This window comes from Pezoporus wallicus, unplaced genomic scaffold, assembly GCF_028554395.1.
Source record: "Pezoporus wallicus isolate ANWC-B61680 ecotype Strahan unplaced genomic scaffold, APGP_CSIRO_Pwel_v1 contig_14831, whole genome shotgun sequence".
Lineage (NCBI taxonomy): Eukaryota > Metazoa > Chordata > Aves > Psittaciformes > Psittacidae > Pezoporus > Pezoporus wallicus.
This window is the reverse complement of record NW_026642428.1, coordinates 780,383-804,913: the sequence shown is the minus strand read 5'-3', so window position 1 is coordinate 804,913 and position 24,531 is coordinate 780,383. Positions and strand designations below refer to the sequence as shown.

The window sequence follows — 24,531 nt, the reverse complement described above, 5'->3', positions numbered from 1 at the left end:
GAGGAAAAATAACTCACATGACAAATGCACAGGTGTAAAATCTTCAGCATCCATAGAAATGAACTGAAGCTCCTTGTTTTTGTTAATTTTTTTTTGTTTTGTGTTTTTTTTTCTTATTTTTACCAGTGAGGCCATCTTAGGTTTATATACAAAAGTAAAACTGAAAATATACTTTTGTTCTCTGTACACATAAATTTTTTTCCCTAAAAAAGGAAAAAAACTTGTCTATGTTTCTAACAGAAAGTAAAACCAAGCACAAAGATTTCCTCAGACGAGTTCATGTATTCCAAAAATCAGTCCAACGAAATAATGTCTGGTATGATACCAAAGATGGACGCTGTGTCCGTGCTGCTCCTACTTGCAACTGGATGACCATGATTCTCTCGCAGGCTGTTGGAGGAAACAAGACTGCTGTTACTGCCACTATTGCTACCATTTGTGGCTGGCAGAGAACTGCTTCCTCCTGCATTTAGCTGATCGAGAAACATCTGAGATGAAGTGTATGGGAAAAAACGAGAGTGTAAAAGTTCTTGATCATCTGATGCAGAAACTGCCGCGGCTGCGGCGGCAAGAAGGGAGGTGTTGTAATGCTGGGGGGGGAAAAACAACATTTGCAAGTTACATTTCAGACACCACAGTTTTGATTCAGACCAGCACAAAAGAAGGTATTTGTAAGCTAAAGCTCTGACAGGTTCTGGGTATCACACCAGCCTGGCTACTCAATCGCTCTGTAAGGCAAGGACTGAGGCAGTGAACTTTTACCTCTGCAACCCTTCATTTCTGAAGCCAAAAGAAACTGGAAATACTAGTATCAGCAGGAACAAATGCTAGAGAGGTAACAGCATTGCAGGACACCCAAACCAGTAAAGACATGGTCAGCAGCAGCACTCTTACCTCTTCAGAAAATTCCCTGGTGGAAAAATTCCCCCAAATTCAACCCAACATTTTGCCATCCCTCTGCTCTGCTCAAAAGTCACAAACCAACCACAGCTGGTGAAACTATGTGCTTAATCACTGCTGGTGGAGGGAAGCATACTGCTGCGGAAAATGCATTTAGAAATAGCACCCTTAGTCCTGCTTGATGGCAGCAAGAGCTGTCCCAAGTTATGCTCTCTGCTGGTCAGCCCCTGAAAAGCAAGAACTGTAGCTATCAAGAATCAGGTTTTAAATACAACGTCTCTGCAGAGGAATTCTGCTCTGGATGTTTCTTTCCACTATGATCAAACATATGTGGGCTATTCTGCCTTGTTCCCCCACATTTATGCACCAGTATAATCGCATCGTATCAGTGCATCAGATTCTGCACTACTTGTTTCAGAATAATTCTCATACCTCTGTTTTACTGAATATCAAGATAGCTTCTCTGAATCCAAACTCTACAGTGCAGGCTCTGGTCTTAATTATGGGAAAGTATCCCTCTACAGTTAGTGCAATTCTCCTGCTTCAGCCTGCAGAACATGATGGGACCAAGGGCTTGTGAGCCAGCTCAGCCCCTTATTTTCTTGGAAGCACAGGAGGAAAAGAGACCAAGTGGGATCAAGCTGGCAATCACCACTTGCCAACCCAGGCTCCTTCTAGGGAAGGACTTCCTTAGCTCCCACAACTAGAGGAGCCAGCACCAATCTAGCACATTTCAGTAAGTATTTACAGAAAGGTGGCAAGCGTGGTCTGACAAACTGTCATGAACCCAGGACACAAACTGAGGTGGCTGGTGGACCTTCAGTCATGGCCAGTGGCTGCCTGAGCTTAACCCCTGGGAACAGAAATGCTTCTCTTATCCTACACCCCTATTTAGGCAATGCTCGTGTTTGATCAGTCTCTGTGTGCATAAAACAAAGCTGCAGCCTGCCTGTATTTACACCTACATCATACATCTGCTCCTTCCTTGCTTATACATCGATGCCAGCAAGTCCTTCTCAGACAAGAGCATCTGCCACATGAATTGATCTTCCTTGACTTACCTGATTGTCTCCTGACAGGAAAGGGAAGAAATCTAAACCTGTAAAGAGCCAAAGGAAAAAATTAACCTTCTCAAAACACAACAGCACCTCCCCGATTTCCCCCCCACTTAGGCTGAAATTAAGCCAGCATAATACTGGGGACACTTCAGATTCTCTTCACTACCAGAGCCCTTATAAACCTTGTAGTATTTTCAGGGGGTCTTAAATACCATCTCATCCTCTGTGGATGCAAAACAGTATTTTGCACTACTGCACTGTCAAACCACTGCATGTTTAAATCCTTCTGCAATAGTTATTACTGCATGGAGAGCTGGACTTACAGCTATCAACAGTCAGAAGCTCACCTTGCAAGTCATAAGGCATAGGTGTCATATGGAATGGATGCCTGTAGTCTTGGATAAGTGATGTATTGATGTAGCTGGTGTCAACAGCAGGAAGGCTTGGTGTTCTTGACACGGGTGATGCTTGATGGGGTAAATTTAAAATGCTGCAAGAAACAAAAGCTTGTTACGGGTGTCAAATACAGTCCTGGCTTTATTGCTGTCCCAAGCAGGGCATGGCTATTTTCAAGTATAACACAAAGCCAACCTCGCAATACTCAGTACGAGCTTTGTGTCAGCTCCCCTATTAAATGCCAAAGCTCCACTACAAAGCATCACAATGCTACAGCTCCTCACTGAGTCTGGCAGGGAACAGAAGCAGGGAAGAGACAGGAGCACCACATGTTCCCCAAGCTTCCTTCTCACAGTTACATTTGATCAGGAAAGTTAATTCAGTCCAAGAGAGCTGAAGCTCAGCAAAATAAAAGCTAAGACAGGCTCAGGCTCAAACAGCAGAAACTGATTTGGGATCTCTGCTATAAATACATTACAAATACTAAGCCAGGACAATCCTAAAGGTATACTGAACCCCGAAATCCCCCATACAAATCTGTGTAATGACACATTTATACCCTCCAAGGTAGGTGGCAATGGAAGACAGGAAAAAAGGTCTTGAGGAGTTTTAAGTGATCACTGAGTCATTTACCTGACTGGAGTAGTAACCACTTCAACAACAGGATCCCTTCAGTGCAGCCTGTTTTCATCCCTACATGTTTATGTAAACAGGGTGCTATTAACAGCTTGGCTACTTAGGTGTAATCAGGTTATTCTGGCATCCTTTATTACTATGCTACTGGCAGTAATCACCAGCAAAACCCACACAACTCCCATACCACACCCATGTTTCTCATTGCTCACTCTCTCTGTATGTGCTGCTTTTACATTTCTTTAGGGAAGAAAAACATTTCCAGATTTGCAAAAACAAAATCCTTCTAAGCCACGACTTTTTGCACCCTTTTATATTCATTTTCGCAAACACATCTGGCAACTGCATCTCGTTACACACTTGACAACTCAAAGTTATTTCACTGTTCTTAAGCCTTGCGACCCAAGATCAGATCTATTTGCTGTAAGTTTCCAATCCAGATACAGAACTTTCTAGATACAATTTCTTTTGCAATGTATTACTACTCTCCATCATGAGTACATTCTCTCTGCACTGGCCTGTTTTTATCCTCACCCCTTATTATTTAATGGTGATGCTGGAGAGACGGAAGGACAGCTTCTCTTTGCAGATGGTTCTTCATCTTCTTCATCTGATGAGCTATCAATGGTTAAATCAATCACTTCTACCTTCTTATTTTTATTTGACTGTTGGTGAGAAGACACCTGATGTTCCAGGGAAGAGCTTATGCATCCTATACAAAGTAAGTCAACATTATAAGATGTAGATTACAACACCGCTACGATCTTCATAACATCACAGCTTATTACATGTCTTCACAAAATAAAACCTTACAACTCAGAATAAAAGACAACAAAATTACATAGCTTTGATAACTTAAAAGTACCATCAGCCCCAACAGGTATTACTCAAGTAATCTCTTACAAATGATCACGAAAAGCTTCAAACATAAGTGCAAAAATGAGCATTTTGAAAAGTTAAAGGAATATCCGTAGTTAACAGTTCAGTGTATCCAATCCATACACCCCAAAACACAACTTACCATCAACTCCATTGTAAGATGCAGTTACTTCCTGCACTTCCTTCTTTGATCTCATAGGAGCCCAGGATCCATCCTCCTTAAACTGAATTTCATCACAATCTGTACAATACTTCAAGATTTCCATGAACAACCTGTCAACCAAAACCATTGAATATCAGTCCTCAAAAAGAGCTTAACACCTTTCTGACTCCAATACCTTTATTAGTCAGTGTAAGTACGAATTACTGTTTCAAGAGTTGAAAGCTGCCATTGTTCTACCCTTCTCTCATGCATTTCCTTGATAAGGAGTCACTGAAAAATGTAAAAGATTATCTAAAACTCTACACAATTACTTACTGCATGAGAGGAATCCTGCCGAGCTCATGACACAGAACTCTGCTTCCCAAAAGGAAAGAAGAATGTGAACTAGCATTAAAAAAACCAATCTCCTCCTAACCCATACTTATCTTAAAGGAGTCAATATAAGTGAGCATGTAATGACTACTATTTCCCAAAACCTCTTTAGAAGCTGAAACTTTCTACCAAAAGCTGAGCATGGGAATCTGAACTTGCAGCCTCTTCTACTAAGCTGCATCTCCCAAAATTTTTAGGATCCTGGCACCACATCACTCCCAGTGGGAATTCCAGCTTTCGACCAAGACTATTCATGTGGTTCTGCAGGAAAAACCTTGGCTTTAATTAGTGAGAAAGTTCACTCTTTCCCGGATTGAGTGCTTTCTACAAATAATTCTCTTTGGGATGCTGCAATTGCACCACCTGATCTCCAATGTCTGTACCTAGCAACACAAGTAAGGAAAAGGCGTTGGTTTAATTCGTACTACTCCGAGTCTTTCCTATTTTAGGCTGAAACATAGAACAAGGAACCCCACAGATCTCTGATCCGAAGCAGAGGACCTGAGATCCATGCAGACCCAAAGCAGCCTGTGCCAGCCCTGAGTGTCTCTTCAAAAGCTACTGCAAGGCCTCAGAGTGAACCCTGAGCAACCTCCTGCTTCACTAGCAGGCCACCAAAATGAAGCACCTACTCACTAAATACAGACTCAGTCATTTGTGAGGGGGTTTTCTGGGGTTCCATTTCTTTCAGGGGTATCACAGTATGCTAGAGATTGGAAGGGACCTCAAAAGATCATCTAGTCCAATCCCCCTGTTTTAGTTTCACTTTTGGGAGGGTCAGTTTGTTTGTTTGGGATTTTTTTGGTTTGGTTGGTTGGTTGCTGCCTTTTTGTGTGGTTTTTCTTTGAGCAAAACATTCTGAGAGTGTTCTCAGAAGATTCTGCTTGTTCTCTTTATCACACTTTGGAAAGAAGATTCCTATCTAAGGAATTAAAATGCAAACCCAGGACTACATACTTGGCATTTCTTCATGGAGATGAATACTAGATTTCTTAGGGGGGTTATGTTTCACAGGTAGGCAGGACCAGGGAATCAATCTCTCTGTCACTTTCTGTATACAGCAGCTCCCCAGCTGTGAAACTGTACATGGAATTATACATGCATTCGGGGAGGGGGGGGGAGTGGCAGTATTTATTTGATCTAACATGAATGTCTGCTCTCAACTAGACCAGATTTGTGCCATTGCTCCATTAAAAGACAACATGTGCTGTTTTCACCTAGGAATGCAGCACTACGGAACACTGGGGGTAAAAAACCCCAAAGCCACAACTATTCTGGGCAGGACAGGTCAAAAACCTACCTAGGACTGGAAAGAGCACCTTTCCTTATTATTATCTTTAACAGTTTGATGACCATAGTTCTTCCAAAATAATGAATGAAGGGGTACCTGGTTAGTAATTCTTCACCAACAGCAGGGAAATTAAATAACTTAAACCAGATCACAGCCAGACAACCAAGATTTCAGATCACTGCATTTTGTGCAGCACAAGAACACTAAGCAGAGAGTGTAAAGTACTTTATTTTGACTCAAGCTTTACTTACCCATCAATAATGAGATGTTCATAGGGAGCCTTCTTATCACAGACAGGGCAAACCCAAGTTGGTTTCTTTTCATTCATTTGAATATACAGAGTGGCATCAAAACACTGCAGGTGGGAACAAGTCAGGGCCCTACAGGGTATAGTTAGCCGCATTTTACCAAGCTTTAAGAGAAAGAAAAGAACAAGATTAAATCATTTTGGTATGAAATTAACAAGCAGGGCTTTTCTGTCTGAAAAGAAACAGAGACAGGTTGAGTTCTACTCCACAAGCTCTCACAAATCTGAGTTTTGATTAAAATACATGTCACATAAACCGTTCCCTCCTTCCTATAGGTTTGATTATTGCATAAAAGTTACCGAAAGTCTCATTTTTAACTACATTTGACCAAGGAAACTGAAGACTACATCCTTCCATATTCCCTGGACAAAATGCTGAGCTCAAATAGCATAGCAGTGTCCTGAATGAACCACAAAAAGACTTCTTATCAGTACTTTAAAAGCTGATGAACGTGGGTCAGAGCTCTTCTATCCTCACGCAGCTGAAGTCCGTATTCAAGTTGCTGTCCGTACCTCAGGCAGCAGGGTACCACCAGAACCACTTGTTTAACTTGACAGTCACAGAAGCAATCACATAGAAAATGCATTTATGGATCATTTCCTGACATGTTTCTCTAACCATCATTTTCACTCCTTTCTCCAGGAAGTGACTACTCACAAAATAATCCACACCTGCTACCTATTAAACCATTTTATACTCCTCCTGCTGTGATAAACACCACTACTATGTATCAGTTGTGAGCCAGCCTGATCTCACTGCCTTTTTCTCATGTAAATACAAATAACTGACTATCCCCTAAAATACCATCATACCTTTTCAACACTGCAAAGGGCCTGCAACTGATAACAGAAGATGAGACAGGAGAAAAGGAAGAAGTTCTTTCCTGTAAGGGTGGCGAGGCACTGGAATGGGTTGCCCAAGGAAGTTGTGAATGCTCCATCCCTGGCAGTGTTCAAGACCAGGCTGGATGAAGTCTTGGGTGAGATGGTTTAGTGTGAGGTGTCCCTGCCCATGGCAGGGGGGTTGGAACTGGATGATCTTACAGCCTTTTCCAACCCTAACTATTCTATGATTCTAAAATGAGTTCTAAAGTGCACTTTCAGATGGGGACCACCCTTCCTTCAAGTCTGTAGTCAGCGGACAGTGAGGTTTTGCAGGTCAGCACAAAGCTTCCATGAGTTTAATACAAAAGGCACAGCTGAGTGCTTAAGCTGAGCAGGTAACATAATGAGTGCTACACAGCGAAGGTGCTTAGGCTAAATTGTACAATGGGAATACCTTTGGATTGGATAAATCAACGCTAACCCAGACCGTAAACCATCATCATACGATTACACTGAATGCAAAACTGATTACAGTGAAAGGCATTTCATCTTGATCTGAAATTAAAAATCTTGCTCTCCTCAAACAAACCCCAAGCTGTTGTTTTCTGGCAAAGTGCTTACGCTGCAGTTTAGGAGGGGCTTTAACTGACCACACTAAAGGTAAGAAGCAGGAATGTCTAAACAAGACTTTTCCCACATTAAAAAACAACAAAACAATTACTTACTCAGCTCTATTTATACTGCATATTTAGAAGTTCTATATATTTGACTAAAATAAACACAACTATGTCATTCAAAAACCTTCAGCCCATTCTAGCAGTCGACAGGAGGAGGAACTGGTTTTAGTAGGGCTTAAAGCAAGCACGGGGGCCACACATAGTGATTCTGAGCAATACAGGATGGGTGCCACAGGATGGCACTCAATCTCAGAATATCAGAAAACTAAAATCACATCAAGAACAAAGGCTCTACACACAGTCCACTACTTCCTCCATGATGCTTTTTCTTATGCATCCCCCGTAAACAGCAATCCCTCCACCCCATTCCCAGCAAACTCAGCTACACCAGTGGATCTGGCTTGTTTTGCTTCCTTTTGGCTCTCAGTCACTGTCACAAAACCCATCACCAGATGGGAGGGGAGTGAAAAACTCCCTAGGGAGCCGGCAGTTATGGTAGTGGTGAGCTCAGACTGCAGGAGGTGCTGCATGTGCCATGTGTTTGGCACCCCCTCCCCCAAAATCCATGACCAAGCACATTATTTCTATGCCATCGCCAACCCCCAACAAAGCAAGGCCCCCTGATCCATGTCTGTTAGGAATTCTTATCTCCCAGATGGTAGGTCAATGGCTCATTTGTCTTTTGGGCACAGTAAGAGTCTCCTGGCTCAGCGAGGATCCAGAGTAAGGGTACCAGAGATAAAACCTGGATGCTTCTGTGCGATGCAAAAGAAAACTAAGGAAGGTCAAAGACACGTGCTGCAGGAAGAACATAAATACCTGTCTCCTGAGAAAAAAAGCACACTTAAACCAGAACATTTTCACAGGCTGTTGGTATAAAACCTCTTAATTTGTAGGCAGCGCTTGGATTTAACGGAAGCCATACACATGCAGATGGAATCAGTATTAACAAGTGGATGCCTCCTTTCCCATTTTTGGCATTGAACCTCCTGGATCAGCTCTGCCATGCTGGCCAAGCTGTGTCAGAACTGACAAAAGAAAAGGTCATAAAAGAAGGGATGCACCCCAACTTGTGAAAAACTGTGTTTCCCAACACCGTTACTGTTTTGATTCCTGCCTGTCGGCAGCCAAAGACACACTGCCTTCACTGCTTTTACAAGCATACAAAACACTGCTATCTGTTCATGCTAAAATATGCACCTAAACCAGGAGCTGAGGAATCGTAAACAAAGCTGCAAGCCCTCCAGGAACATGCTGCATTTGGAATTTTTGTTCACTTCAATATCTGATCCGGCTGCAGAGCCTGTGGAGTTATTTATTTTCCTTTCAAAGGAAAACAAGACCATGAATTCAAGTGCCTTCCTGACACAGAGCCCCAGCCCTGCCCATTTGCTGCTGTATCTCGGATGGATGCAGGCAGCAGTTAAGGACAGCTTTTTCAAACGTACTCCACGGGCTGGGAGGGAGAGGAGGCCTCTGTGCTAAAAAAAGCTCAGCAGCAAAACAAAACACATTCGGAGGAAGCTGCCTCGCTCTGCGCTTTGCTTTGAGGGCAAAAGAAAGGTTCTAAAGCCTAAACCTCCCGTGCCCAGGTAGGTAATTCCACTGAGTTTATTGACGTGCACACACAAGAGACTGGCCCCCCTGGCAAATGAGATGGGAGAACAGCACCTCCCATTAACAGAGCTGAAGATGCACCGTTCTGTCATTTTTGGTTGTGCTGCTGGAGACCAAATCAGTGTTTTCAATGTGTACTTTCAAAGCATACGCTGTGCATTCAAGCATTAGAAAGGAAGCACAAAATATTGACCAAAAAATTCTCCCTGAGCCAAATGCTTACAAATGAGCAAGTAAAAACATGGGAGCTATAACAGAATTACATTCAGACCCGAGGACAGTCTGAATCATCCTAATAATGTTTCTATTCATAGGCCAGGTTGAAAGGTACAGTCTCTGACCCAACGAGCTCTTGCAATGATGGATTATTCCAAGAGCTACAGGGAAATAAGACGGCACTGAGTGAGGAACTTGCTGGAAAAAATGTCAAGTGTGTAGGTTTTGTAGAGAACGGAGATAAATACACTCAAAATAATCTGCTACAGACTTGGGTTTGTACGTCTATCAAGGTAGTAGTGAATTTCAAAGAGGAAATACTGACAGAGGTAGGACTTCTGAAGAGCTACATCCTAACCTCTGATTCCTGTTCTGGTTTTACCCCTGGCAGGACTCTGAGAAAGCAAAGTTGAATTTGACATCTTTAGGTATAAGCAAACTTGGAGTTTTACAAGCACTGTTGTAGAGGATATTCCTGCTCTAACACTAACTCATCCGCATCACAGCCAGCAAGGAAATAAAAACGCATGTAACAGCACTGCAGAAGAACTTTTACCAGTAACAGAGGCAACTGAGACAAACAGAGATGTGTCAGAACATTCCCATGGAATCATCTATAAAGGAAAATAGGTGCCTCAAGTGGCAGCTCTGACAGAGGTACAACTGAAGTAAAAATCTGTAGCTCCAGAAGACACATGAAGGTTAATTTGAGATAATGAATTAATACACAGGCACTTCCAACAGATATTTAATTCTTACTAACAGATTACTATTTTTGCCTGTATTGGAAACTCATTTTAAATGGTAAAAACACTGTGCCTAAAGAGTGACAAGGAACCCAGCAGGACTCTCATCGTGCTTTCTAGAACAAAGTCCTAACAGCACAACAAGAATTCGGCTATGACAACTCAGCAAAACCAGCTGCCAGGTGTGGACCTGAAACACTCCAGTGCTCCGCATCTGCAGCAGTTTCGATGTGGCATGTTTCATGGGTTTGCAATATTACAAGTTCTGAGGTTCTAAGTTTACAGATCAAGATATTATTTGTAAATGCAATCAATCCCCTTCTCTTTCTTACATGAATTTTATCTTCCTTATAAATGTCTTATTATTTAGTTAGCATCAGTGCTGATATGGAGAAAGTCTTAAGAGTGAAGATCTTGAAAATACCACATTTAAGGATTTACAATAACCTAATGCATATACAAAAAGCAACCACAATGTCAAATATGCTTCTTCTGAAGCAAAGCTTATCTATCTAAAAGGTTTACCTCTTCACACCGGGAGAGTTTAAAAACATATTAAATTACTTGAGAAATAAGCTTCAATTCTGCAAGAATAAAGTCAGGTTTCTTCCTAGATTTCAAAACTGAAAATTTCATGTCAAGCTTGAGCAGACTGAACCAAACCAGGAAACAGATGTATCCTTCAAAAGAGGTTAAAAAGTTATACTGCAGTAAAGATACTGTGCCAATCACTACAGAGAGCGAGTATTCTGAAGGTGCATGGGACTTGAAACAAGATCAAAAAAGCACACATAGTATTAATGTTGTGCAGTTTACCAGTGATAACATAAACCCAGGTATAAACTACCAGTTACCTCTGCAGCTACTTGGTTAAAAAACAATTACAGATCAAGATCAAGTACATCTCTGCCTCTTCCACGTTCAGAGAATCCCAGGTTGGAAGGGACTTCAAGGATCACCTGATCCAACCCTTAAGGTCCAACCTTCCATTCAGTGGAACTGTATTCTCCCACTTCAAATTTGGAATAAATCCTGTCTGACCAACCTCTAGGAGACTGCTTCAGTTTTAATCTAACATTATTAAATGCTCAAAGTGTACATCACATAATCACCTTCACTTAAAAGATGCTCAATTCTTTGACTGCAGACACTGGCTGAAGAGTGATTTTCTATCGGCAGATTCACCTACCTCTGATTCCACCGAAAGTGGCTTTATCATTACCAAGGACGCAAACTGCACACTCTGATGATCTAGTGACAGATTTAAATGTATGCCTGCATACACTTTTGAACAGCATTTTCAAGTTAATGGAATACTCATTTTCTCAGGGGGTATCACATGCTTAAGCACAGTGGCAGGTAACTTCCACACTGGGTCCCTCTCCCCACAAAGTTAATACACAGGCAAACACAAGGTAACCTCTGTTGGATAAATGTCCCAGAACAGCCACATTTTGATCAGAATCAGTTCTGAGGGAATAAAAAACAGAAAACTTACCGGACAAAGGAGAGAAACTCTTAAGCTTGTTGTTGCAATTTCACTGTCTGGATCGGCAGTCAGTTTCTCTTTAACTGTTATTGGAAAGAAGAAAAGGTTTATTTTGCAGATGATCTCAAACACGAATTGGATGATAGAGAAATAAACCCAGTCTGAAGCAAGCAGTGGTGACCATTGTTTCAGGCTCACACAATAAATACGTATCCTAAGCAGTCTTTACTCTTTAGAAAGACCATAAATGACAAGATTTAAGAAAGTGAAAAGCAGAAAAGCTCATCTTAAACCAAGATCCCTAGAAAATGCATTTATACAGAGATGTCTCTTCTCATATACATGCAACTTTGTGCTTGACAGTTATTTAAAATCTACCAACAAGATGAGCCACATTGACTTGACTGTTAACTCCAGGCACATTAAAAATGTGTTAGTAACTCCCACGTGGACAAGCACCACTGGAAACCTCTGAAATACTCATCAAGCAACCCTGTGATTTAAAATTGAAGAGGAAACTGAGAAATAGGCTATCAGAAGTACCCTGACAAAATCTGAGTTTTAAATAACTGCAGTGAAATATTAGCACTGCAGAAGTCTTTCATCTCAACCCATCCTCTGCTTAAGGACTGGTTTATGTGCAGTCATTTGCTACATGAACAAGTCTGCTCCATGTTCCTCCTGCTCTGCGAACTGCTCCTACACCCTCATTCTCACCCTGTATACACAGGAAACTCTACATTTTTGTGCATACAAATCACCAGTCTGCATTAGCACAAGCTAATGCCATCGCTGTGTACCACTGGCTTTACAGCATTTACTGGTGGGCTAATTCCTTCCCTTTTGGAGCAGGTCCTGTGCTGTGTACAATGCACATTATCTGAGTATTAAAGAGTATGACCCACAGCTGTCAGGTGCTGGCATTTTCACACTCTTCCCAAAAAAGCAGGTTTTGCTTGCATTTTTCTTACACAAACTTATACCAACATGTACTAGTCAGAGACAACAATAAAGCAGGAAACCTCACACTCAAGTTTGGAAGGGGGATGGGAGGAGCACTGTGCTGGACATTCTCTAGCAGCCCCCTCCACAACATCGTGCCAAAGGAACAAAAACTGTGTGGATGGTGACTTTCCTCCAGCATGTTGGCATCAAGGTTCGTATCAGGCATTTAGTTCAGCTTTGCTTGAGGTACTGAATTACCAGTTAACTATATAAATACAGTTGTTCTATTCTGAGGAAACAAAGCCAGTATGGCTGAACTGAAAGAGATTCTCTTGCATTTTTTCCCTTCACAGTGTCAACAGGGTTCCTGGCCTGGCTCCTAGTACAAACAAAAGCCTCTGAGTCTTTGAATTTGAACTGAATACAAAGAACACCACTATCAGATTCTCAAAACCCAGAGAACTGTAGGAAGTCCAAACCTCAGTTAGCACAGTCCTATTTCAAACCTCCTGTTACAAAAGCTATTTTTCTTTTTGAAACAAGTACTACATCAGACATACTTAGTGCTCTAGAATGATCAGGGTTCCGTATTCCTTTTGCTCGCAACCTCTGCAGTAACACCGTCGAGGACAGCTGCTTTACCAGATAGACTGCCATGGAATAGTTCTAGAAAACAGAACAAAAGATCAAAGTAAGAACTGTTTTAAGCAAAAGACAGCTTGTAGTTTGTACAATGCTTATGCAATTTGTTATGTGATTACAGGGCACTGTGTTTTTCAAGCAGTTACAAGACTTTAAATGGCAAAGTTTTCAGACTAGAGAAAAGCCATTTTGCTTCAGAAAGTTCACAGGGCTGGAGCCTGAGAGATGCAACAATAGTGACTTCACAGTTCACTGGGATTAGATGGAGCTGCAAACCAAGCTATTAGAACAGCATTTAGGGCACTTCTGGAAGTTTTACATTTAACGTGGGACATACAGTTAACAGCCCGTTTAAGGGTATTTTTAAACCAGTAACACTGGGTACTGCAGTTTTGGCAACACAATTAAGGGAGGCTGTCAAGCCAAATACGATCAAAACTTCTTTTTTTTTAATTTTAATAAAAGCTTAGCTTGTTTTCAAACAGGGAAATCAGCAGTGATGCCTCTTCAAAAGCAAAACATAAAAAGAGTTATCATCTGCGGTACTCCCTACTCAGTCCAGAAGCACTCTTCAACCTTCTTTTTCTCATCTTCCTGCACTTACCGCCTATGAAACGCTAACCTTGCTGCCAAAGCTGAACAGAAGTAAGGCAGGTAAAGAGATTGAGAGCTCAGTGGGGCCAAGATGCACTCTAGTGAATACAGCCTGAGCAGGCAAGAAGTCACTGCTCCCAGCTGCCTGTCCTTTCCCTCTGGAAAAGGTTTGGTCACTTCCCCCATCACTCTCAACACAGCCCATGAAATCATTCCCTATCAGTGTCAGTAAAAAGCTGTGGATGTTCACTTCTGCCACTACAGAAGATAATCTGGCACACATGCAGCCTTAACATGGACTCTGCCAGCTCCTGTGTACGTGGGTAAGGCTTCCTCCAAGGGATGAGCAGGAGGGCAGAGTCCTCCTCCTGGCATCGCCGATGGATCTCAAAACCACCGCCTGAGATTCGGGAAGCTCTCATTTTTCTTGTAAGCTCCTAACAACAGCAGGTAATAACTGTCTGCCTGAAAATGTGATCTTGCACTAAGCATTCATCACCCCTCTCTGCCCCCACCCCCGAACCGGAAAGGACAAGATTTGTGTTCTCACATTAGGGTACATCAATTACTTTTTGATATAAGCAGTACTCACTAAACCCGTAGCTGCACGGATACTCTTTAAATTGACAAATGAAAGGCTTCCCCCAGCTACTGTCATGCATGTTCCCACTAACAAAACAAACAAATCCATACAACTGTGACAACTACCATCCTTTATTCAGGATGCCACCCGAATCCAAAGCTGGGATTTCAGTAATCTATCTCACCATAAAACTGCACAAATTGAAGTAGCATCAGAAACACCCCATTTTAAATATTTTATTGTGACAATGACTGCTTCTCCCGTCGTTAAAAACCACTACTGCTTTAACTTGCTTGCTTAATGCCTCAATTAGTATAGAAGTTAGAAAAATGCTAATTAACATTGTGAAATTATTTACCGACAGCTTGAATCTACAAAGCTAGGAACTCGCCCAAGGCAACTTGTACAGAAGGCTCTTGAAACAGATTGTGTAGAAATCACAATTATGACTTCAGGAAAGGTAGAGTACACCAGTTGAGACATGCAACTGGCTCTTAAGGGAAGGGGAGGAGGGGAATTCAAGTGCCATGCTACACAGGCACATCCAAATAGAAAGCAATTCCTCACATTCAACTGCCAAGGTCTTGGACAATCACTTTAGGAAGAGCTGCATCTCCCAAGTGCGGATGTTCTGAATGGCACCTAATTCTCATCTAATACATCAAGAATTAGCCACTCTCCCCAGTTTTGTTTTGCAAGCTAGAGATTAGCCAATATGGGGTTTATAACTGGAATACCCATGAAGCCTGAGAAACTACCTAGATCACAAGAGACTGGCCTAAAGTCCACACAGGCTTGTGACATGTCTTTGCCCTCAACCCTCACCGGTATTCTTAAGCAAGAGTGCAGCCCTGTATTCAGAGCAATAGCCAGGATTCATCAACTTCCATGCAGGCACTTCTGCAGTGTAAACCAGAGCAGGCTCATTTTTAAAGGCTTATTTCCGATACCTGCAGTTCTCATTAGGTAAGAGAAGGCTTTTAAAGGACTCATTCATCCACCATTTATACTGAATCTGAATGGAGACTGTTTTACGCTCCACAAGAAATCCATCATGAAATACCACCGTGATGTTTTATAACTGGCTATTGTGCATGAATGGGCTGTAAGCATTTTTCCACACTGGTTCAGGAATCCTGGGCTTTGCACACTGACAAATTCTTGGACAAGGTTTCATCTCAGGACAATTCTCGGGCCTTCTGAAAACAGGATGGTTGCAACGGCAAAGCTGCTTTTTCAAGTACATGTTGGCCCTATGCTGCACAACCAGCAAATTTTTTGCCATCAGTGAAAGCAGTGCACTAATTCATGGACTAATTTATTGAAGTAACTTTTGCAGCATGTTCCAGATTTAATTAGTCCAGTGGAACATCAGCAATTTTGTAATACCACTCCCAACATCCTCCCCACACACACAATAAAGTTATAAAACCACGACTTTTTAAATATTAAGTATAAGGGTAGCAGTTGTGAGAAGAGAAACGTAAAAAGGGCAAATTAAATCTCCTGGGCCCTGCTGAGGTGCTGGGCTTTGCGTCCACATTTACAGTTAGAAAAGACCACCCTGTACTGAACGTCATGTGCTAGATACAAGTTGAAGATAAGATAAGGTTTGTCAAGACCCTAAAATCAGGCAAACCTTGTAGTGGGAAGTTAAACAAATATGCAAAGAAAAGGTTTACGGGATGCCTTGATCTTATTATCTTCTGGGTGCTCAGAGATGTGGGTAGGGGGTAAAGAGGGAGAGATCACACCAAAATATTTGAGGGCTACTGATCGAAGGGAGCACGTCCTATCTGCCTAGCATAAAGTAATACAATCAAAAGGAAGAGTCTAGTGCAAAACCATCAAGTACTTTCTGCACAATTAAATTGGCTTATCTTTCAAATCCTTCCAACAGATGCCAAGACAGAAACTAATAAGCTTTAGGCAGCATGATGCACCGAGTTACTTACTCTTCCAATTTCTGCAGTCCATGAAACAACGATTGTGTTTGGTACCGTCGTAGACAACCTGACGAGTGAGGTAATGTTGATTGGTCGGCTGGGTCGCTTTGGTTCAACACCATTTTTGGTTGGTGGAAGATAGCCCTAGAAATCAAAGTATTTAATCCCTCAGCAAGAAACAGATTCAATACTGCTTTTGCCACCTCCCCCTCGCACCACAACCCTGCTCCGATAAAAGCTGGGTCTCACCTGAACTGTGCTCCCTCTTCAATTTAAGGAGAGAGATATCAGACAATAAAAGCTGATTGCTGACAGACAGACCCTAATAATGCTATCCAAATGTATATATCAAATAACACTTTACTTACAGGAAGGCTGCACGGTTTCCCATTTACTTTCACACACAAATTGGGTGGGAAGTGATCTTCTTGTGGACAACTGGTTTCTGATAAGCAAAACCTAAAAGCAAAGAAATGCCATCATCCTTCACTTCTGAAGTGATTTAAAGATCATCTCTTTCTTGAAGGAATGTCTTTTCCTCTGAGTTATGAAAGCGTGACAGATCTTGCTAAACACAGCCCCCAGATTAGCTGTAGAGATCATTAAGCAGAAAAGCCCCCCAACATTACAGGTTTGCATTAAGATGGTTGTAGGCTCCTCCTCAGATTTCTTGAATTCCTCAGACTGACTCATTCAGATCTGCAGGTTCCTGTTACATGAGACAGATCATCCCAATTTCTTCCCTACCAGCTCTCCAGCCTGACCTGTTGATAAAAGCCCAGTCTCTTCAACTCCCCCTCCTCCAGCTTTAGTAAAGCAGGCAGCTGTTCAGCCACAGCATCAAATGTTATCCTTGTGCCTATGTCAAGCCTCCTACAAAAGTTCAGGCAGTTTTATTTATTTACTTAAGTTCAGGCTTATTTGCTGCTGGAACTAAACTAAGACACACCCTTCCCTGTCCTACCAAATGGGTGTAGGCCAAGCTTGTGGACAACAGGCATTCAAAGGACCAAAAAGAGCCTCTCAGCTCCACTGGATTTCTTCCAGAGGACCTGTCCCATCCATGCAAACGTACCATCACGTCAGGGTGCGGCTACTGAACAAGCTAACAGGCTGCTGCTCTCAAAGAGGGGGAGCTACCTTCTGTCCCTCTCTTCCCTCATGTCCTCCTCAGTGCTTTGTCCATCTCACCCCACACCAAGCCAACCCAACTTGCTGATCAGCAGAAGGTATCCCAACAAGCAAGACTCAAAGCAGTTGCTTGCTGACTGGCAAGTTACAGCTCATCACACAGGCATGACAGCGGGATGAAAGGCAAGACATATGTTTTTGACAGGAGCAAAATCCAAGTCAGCTGTGCTCACAGCCCTCCATGGAATTACAGGGATACATAGGATTTCATCAACTTACATTTGTCAAAACCTCTAAAATAACCTACAGGTTAAGCCCCAAAAATCTACCATGTATGTTATCTATAGGCTCCATGCAGTGTTCTGACACACCGGGCATCAGGCCACCAGCAACTTTAGGAAAGCTGCATGTAACAGGGACGAGTAGCTAAGTCTGCCCTTTTCAAAGCAGCTGACAGGAAGCTTTCCTCAGGAAAACAACAGGATGAGACTCTCCTCCATAAAGGAAAGGCTGACCTGCTGGGTAGCAGAGATCTCATGTATTTTGGAAAACAACAGCATCAAGGACAGGCGATGCAAACACATACCTTAGCTGGACCTGTACTGTGAAGTCACATTTGGTCCCAGAAATATCCCTAGAAATAGCAGAACACGGGTTAAAACATCCTGTTTACACACAGATTCATCAATACTTTCTCCGAATTTGTTTTAAGTTCAATGAATTTAAACCACGCTTTCTGGTATACGCAGTGCATACCACTCATCCCTTCTGGTCAGTCAAATCACCACTCTCAATACACACTAAAAGGTCTACTTTCTATTAGTCAAAGTAAATCAATCAATTGCATTCTCCCCTGAGCTCTGTAATTTCTTTTTGCTCTGTATAGCATAAGGAAAATTCTGATGGGTCATCATGAAGTACCATCTTTATAGTGAATAAACACAGAACTTGATAAAGGATCTGACAAAGGGCTGCACGAAGGAGAGCTATGTATTTCTACAGCACTTAGTGCAAGAGAAACCTGCCCAATAGTCACTGGACAGTGGTGGTATTTCATTCTCTCTTCCTCATCCCTTTGCTCTCCATCAGCTTATGTATAAAGGAGAAAAGAATTCCTCAGAAGAGGGGATCTACACACACACACCTGTGTTCTTTAAGATCCTGTTTCAAAATGAAAGACAGGATAACCTAGTTCCTTGGCTTATCTCTTTCTATTTAAATGCCATACTACTGATCAGACTCACATTGAACTGCTGATTTGCTGCACTTGCTGTGGCGTCAGTGCAAACGCAAAGCAGGTTTCTCGAAAGCGCTGGCTGTTATCTGAGGCTGGAAGGAAACAAGAGATCATCACTTTAAAAACACCAAATGGAGAATAATTAACAGAACATTTCCTTGCATTCAAGTGTCTATGTATACACACACAGGGTTTAGAGCAAGCCCAACGGTACAACACGCATCTGTTTCTGTAAAGGATTTTAGAGCCAACACGAAAGTTGCCATTTCAACCCTCCTGTAAATAAAAATACAATAAACAAACTCTATATGCATATAAAGCAGGCATTAAAAGAAGTGATACAGATAACAGCAAAGCTGAGACAAATCGGCTCAAGACTTTCTATCAGTCATGGTAACTTAACGCTAAATGTTCTTTGATATCAGATTAAAATAGCCTTAGGAATTGTCATCAATCACTTTTTTATTTCCTTGAACACAAGAGATCATGGATTAGCCTCTGAAAGCAGAGAGTGACGGAGGAGTGCAACACACGGAGTTAAATGCACCAAATATTGAACATGCAAACAACTCATGAGCTACACAAGCATGAAATCTGGTTTTAGAGTCCTTCAGCTCTGTGCCACAGTGCTCCATAGCACATCAAGCACCTGCTGAAAACCAAAGTGATGTTAGATACCTCCCAGATAGTGCTTGTATCTAAATCACATCCCCTCCCCAGGGCTGCGGGCACCACTGCAGTACACAGCCACACACAGTGGCAATGAAAATGGCTTTTCTGACAAACAGAATTACATTTAAAGGAAGAAGCATCTCCCCAGACAACAGTCCAGCACGCTCATCAACACACGCAGTAAAGCTGCGAGAAGCTTGCCATTCCATTTCATTATTCCCAATAATGTCATAAGGTTATGAATAACTAGATTGTGTTTTAAACACTGGGTAAATTCATCATTTTTTGTTTTACTATAATCCACTTCCTGACTCATCCCTGAGTGACAGATGAGTGACTACTTCGGGGTGATACTTCAGAGACTTTGTTAAAAACAGCATGTGGTAGGTTGGAACCAACAATAGAAAAGACACTGACTTGATATAAATATTAACAGCAGCAATCTCACCAGATTACATTTATTTCTTTCTCGTACGACAATGCTGAGAGATCTGTACATTTTATTACATTCTATGCAACAACCACATGCAGTTATCAGTTGCTCCAAAGCCAGATTAATAGATAACACAGACCAAACGGCAACCTCTGTGAAAAACCTATCAAAGGTAGATCTTCTTAAAAGCATTCAGTTCTATACATGTTTGTATTTTATATGCATATATTTCTTCTTTTCCCCAATAGTAAGTTGTACTGTAATGTCCAAAGCAGCATCCGGGCTGAGGTGCAGCCTCGTGTTACTGTTCAGATGCTCACGCTTACAGTACCCTGCTTCTATTTTTACTTTAATACATTTTCGACTAGACTTCTTCAAGTGAGAACCACGCTGAGCCTCAGACAACTGCCACTTGTGGTATCACAGTGCAGGGATCTGCAGGAAACATAAGCACAATGTATACAATTAACAATGAAAATCCATAACAACATTTGGTCTTCAATACCATTTTGTACCTATTTTTAGTTATAAATGGAAGGCTCAGAACTGTGTACTGTACTCAACAAAAGAATTAGCAAAGTCAATGCACTGCAGACCAGAGAACCAAACGAATTCCAGTTATTCTTTCAGATTTTTACAGGGTTAAATGTGGCCTTATTCTGTTGGGTTTATTCTCCTCCCATGTATTGTTTCTTTACCCTGGAAATTGTCAGCTTTGGCTTTATTAGAAACTTTCTGGAAGGTCTTTGTGACCTTTCGTTGTGCACTCCAACACCTTTAATTAAAGGACAAAGCTGCTGAATGTTTAACTTTCATTTAAAACAATTACCCAAAGATGCTAAACAACAGTTACCAAAAAAGGCCTAGGCCCACATTTCCCAAGCAATCTTTTCCCTGCTTTTCCCAAGCAATCTTTCAACTGCTCATCTTTTTGCTTGCTTTGCTTTCACAGCATCCTCAAGCGGAAGAATCAAGCATGTGATGCAGGCAACAAACAGGAGGAACTGAAAGTCACTGCACAGCAGGAAAACTATGGCATAGGGAATCACAGTGGGACGACTGCCACGACTGGAGTTTTCCTCTATTTGTTACTGGCTGGTATTAATGCGAGATGTATTTTTGTCACACAGTGATGTGTGACCTTGAAAAGTGGGGGTCTAACTTCTATGTTCAGTTTCATCATGCTCTTGCATGATTTACACATTACAACAGCAGAAAATTCAGAAGTACATTCTTCAGGGCTGACATTGGAGCTTTGTAATTCCTGTTTTCTTCAGGAGCTGTGGCTGTAGCACATCTATAAGGCAGTAAATAGCCTCTGCTTGAATCAAAATCTTTACAAAAGAAATAGCCACTTCAAACTCATAGCCATTAATATACCAGAGAAACACTGGTAAGCATTACCAGTATCTGCATTGTGCACATGGCAGTTCATGAAGTTACTCTTAACTAGAATCCACCTAAAATGAAGAAGGTGAGGAGGGAGCTGCTGGAGCTGGGGGAGGCTGGTTGGCTTTAACACTACCAGTTTAGACTAAGAACAAAAAGGCTCCCAACATTTCCTCTTCTGCTGGCTACTAACTTCATAGAATCCCAGACTGGCTTGTGTTGGAAGGGACCTTAAAGCTCATCCAGCTCCAACCGCTGCCACGGGCAGGGACCCCTTCCACTGGAGCAGCTTGCTCCAAGCCCCTGCGTCGAACCTGGCCTTGAACACTGCCAGGGATGGGGCAGCCACAGCTTCTCTAGGCACCCTGCGCCAGCACCTCAGCACCCTCACAGCAAAGAGCTTCTTCCTAATGTCTGATCCAAATCTACCCTCTTCCAGTTTAAAGCCACTCCCCCTTGTACAATCACTACATGGCCTTGTAAAGAGCCACTCTCCAATACCCCTTCTTTTCATATGCACTCATCTTAATAACTGTAAGCCAAAGTCTATGAGCTGATAGATCAGTGGTCTTCAGTGATTGGAGATGTACTTCATCACATGCTGCTTGATGTTTTCTTTGCTGTAAACCAGCATTAATATACACATGCCATGTTGCCAATACATTGCTTTTGTGTACAAGCAATCATTGTGATTACCACGGGAGCATGGCCAAATTGCAAAGAAGGAAGAAACAACTTGTTAATTAAGAAAAGATGATCCAAAAGCCAATCAAAATATTTCAAAACTCTTGACAGATCGAGAAGTAGAGACAGAGAAAGGCAGACAAGAAGCTACCTTACTCTAAACTATGGTCAGGCTCTTCGACTAGCTTTAGGATACAGCTCTAACACCTTGGACGTGTAACTACCAACTGGACAAAGCAAATTTAACCACCAATTGCCCAGCTCAGTGTGTGCTACCACATGTAAGTCTAGCCTTTAGGAACAGGCACATTTCAGACCATTATAAAGATATAATTTTAATCTTTACACTCGGCATGATATTAAGAACTGGCAAGAACAAACTATGCAAGCAACAAACAGAATCAGTTTAACACACGCACAAAAGGACTTGTAAAAGAGGCCAGGAACAACAGTGAAAACACTAGGCTATCACACTGGAAAGCACAGCTAAGTTTTACAAGGCCTGTGGTGGTTAAAGCATTACTTCCATTTTCCAGCTCTCAGCTGAACCCCACCATTGCCACTCTACCACCAACACACCAGGATAACTTCCCACCACCCGTGGCAGGGAACCCACTCCGCAGCAGTACTGGCAACCAGGTGGCCAAAGGAAGGGAGGGCAAAACACACCTACCATTACAAAGGCATGGGAAGTTAATTCAGTTAAATATGGCAAGGAAAAGTCAACAGCATCGTAAAGACTCTTGCCACACTTGAAAACCAACTGCCTGCTGACTTTGCTGCCTCCCCTGCTAAAACTAAGGCTGTGAAGGCGTTTGTTATGGGGAGTATGAGGGACACGAAAGGGGCAGGTTAGGGAGGAAGACCTTGTTTGTGCCTCTGAGGCTTGCCTAAGAGGAAGGAGAAATGCAGCAAACCAAGCCAAAAGCATCCTCTAGAAGGGAGATGAAATATGTTTTCTCTTTGTGGTTTTCTCTAATCTGCTCCCACATGGTTTTGCTCAATCTTTTCATACCCGTATCTATTCTTCTTAGATCTATTTATCCTACAAACAATGCACAAGAATTTCAACAAAACACATGAAACAGAGCTAATGTAGCAGCTTCACTATTAAATGCTAAGCTTATCTAGGACTATATAAACTCCTCTACTTCCAAGGACTTCAGACTTCTTAAGGAAGAGACACTGGAAATCTGGAATTTGAGAGTGTAGAAAAGCTAACAGATTTCTATTAGTTCATCTGCTGTATCTGCTGTGTTTAACACCACCAAACAGATCCTGGCAAGTCAAACACATCATCTCCTTTCAAAGTTCTGGAGGATGATTAAAACCAGAAACACACAAATACAGAGTTTTCTACAAGAAAACCGTTTTGATGGCAACCAACGCCCTGCAAACAACTATTATTATTTAACAAAAGGAAGGCAAAAACAGATCTGCAGTTGAAAACTGAGTGGATTAAAATAGACTTTCTAATCTAATAAAGCTGGAATCTAGCCAGGAGAACAGAGTTAATATGAATATTCTTAAAGTTGCCAGGAATGGGTTTGGGGGGTTGGGTTTGGGGCTTTTTTTGTAACTATGAGTTATAAAGTTTTATAACCTGTTCTTCAGCACTCTGCAAATGGTACTGAGGGTTAGTCAGGAGTGGTTCACAGGCCACGTCCCCTTTGCAACCTCAACAAGGAGGTACAGTGCACTAATGTCTAATGGACTTTTTTTATTTACATATAAAGAACCCAGAGAGAGTCACTGAAGAATAAATGCCACGAATCACAAGCATCACTTTACCTGGCTGCTAAAAACCTGCCTGCATAATTCAGAAATCTGAAAGGGCAGGTTTTGAAAGTATAATAAAAAGGTTTTCAAGCAGACCTGGGTAATTAAATGTGTGTCAACAAGGAGAGTTTCAGACAAGACACATAAAATCCACTTCTCATCTTACCAGAATCACACTGGTTTTGAGGGGGTGCTGGAAGGGGGTGGGCAGAGGGGAGTATCTGCTACTTCTTCATTCATCCATCCTAAATCCAGGAAAGGTAATGAACAAAATCCGCATTTCCTTGTAAACACTTACATACACTCAGTAAGGACCAGCACAAGCTCGGGTCTGTTGTCTCTGCAGGTCCCCAGCGTTAATACAACACAGCCTGCAAAGCCTAAAATGCTGCAGAAACATTACAGAGCAGTTTCTTCCTCACAGCGACTTTTTCTTACCAATTCACTATCACCACGCTTTCCTGCATTATTCCATGCTTACCTCACTCAAGCAACGATCCAAACAGCATATGGGATTGGTATACATTAAGTGAGAGTGACCCAATTATGCAGTGCTGGTTGTATATTTTGTTAAGACATTGCACATGAGTAACGAGTTATCCAAATTTCAGCAAAACCTATTTTAATACGTGACAGTAGCACTCCCAGGACTAAAGCACTTAAAATTCTATATGAATGTGCATAGGAATTCTATACATGAGTGTGGATATAGACGATGAATATATTGCTTATATAAGTAATAATGATGCATAAAAAAAAAACACCATTTCCTCCCAATTTTCTTCTTTATTTTGGAAAAACCTTACAGAGCTGGAGTGAAAAAAGAGCCCAGCTTGAGTGGCTGCATTTTCTACAGCTCTAAAAATATTCTGTTCCACCTCACCAGTACCCAGGCCTAAAAATAGCCACACAATCTTTCTGCGGTAA

At 41.9% G+C, this 24,531-nt stretch overlaps 1 protein-coding gene across 4 annotated transcripts in view; it reads right to left on the bottom strand.

Moving 5' to 3' along the window:
- Nucleotides 1-262: 262 nt before the first annotated feature.
- The window catches only part of PIAS1 (protein inhibitor of activated STAT 1), a 58,186-nt gene continuing 33,917 nt past the window's right edge, over nucleotides 263-24,531 (bottom strand). For 2 of the 4 annotated variants that reach the window (XM_057430538.1, XM_057430537.1), the window contains 12 exons: nucleotides 18,655-18,739; nucleotides 17,997-18,044; nucleotides 16,648-16,738; nucleotides 16,289-16,423; nucleotides 13,075-13,180; nucleotides 11,579-11,652; nucleotides 5,944-6,104; nucleotides 4,009-4,139; nucleotides 3,522-3,699; nucleotides 2,306-2,448; nucleotides 1,962-1,999; nucleotides 263-590 (listed from right to left, as the gene is read on the bottom strand). In XM_057430538.1, the coding sequence (XP_057286521.1) occupies nucleotides 294-590; nucleotides 1,962-1,999; nucleotides 2,306-2,448; nucleotides 3,522-3,699; nucleotides 4,009-4,139; nucleotides 5,944-6,104; nucleotides 11,579-11,652; nucleotides 13,075-13,180; nucleotides 16,289-16,423; nucleotides 16,648-16,738; nucleotides 17,997-18,044; nucleotides 18,655-18,739 (1,487 nt within the window). In that variant the 3' untranslated portion in view covers nucleotides 263-293. Of the gene's footprint in view, nucleotides 1,128-1,961; nucleotides 2,000-2,305; nucleotides 2,449-3,521; nucleotides 3,700-4,008; nucleotides 4,140-5,943; nucleotides 6,105-11,578; nucleotides 11,653-13,074; nucleotides 13,181-16,288; nucleotides 16,424-16,647; nucleotides 16,739-17,996; nucleotides 18,045-18,654; nucleotides 18,740-24,531 lie in introns of all 4 variants that reach the window. The other 2 variants (XM_057430536.1, XM_057430535.1) reach the window with 2 other exon arrangements.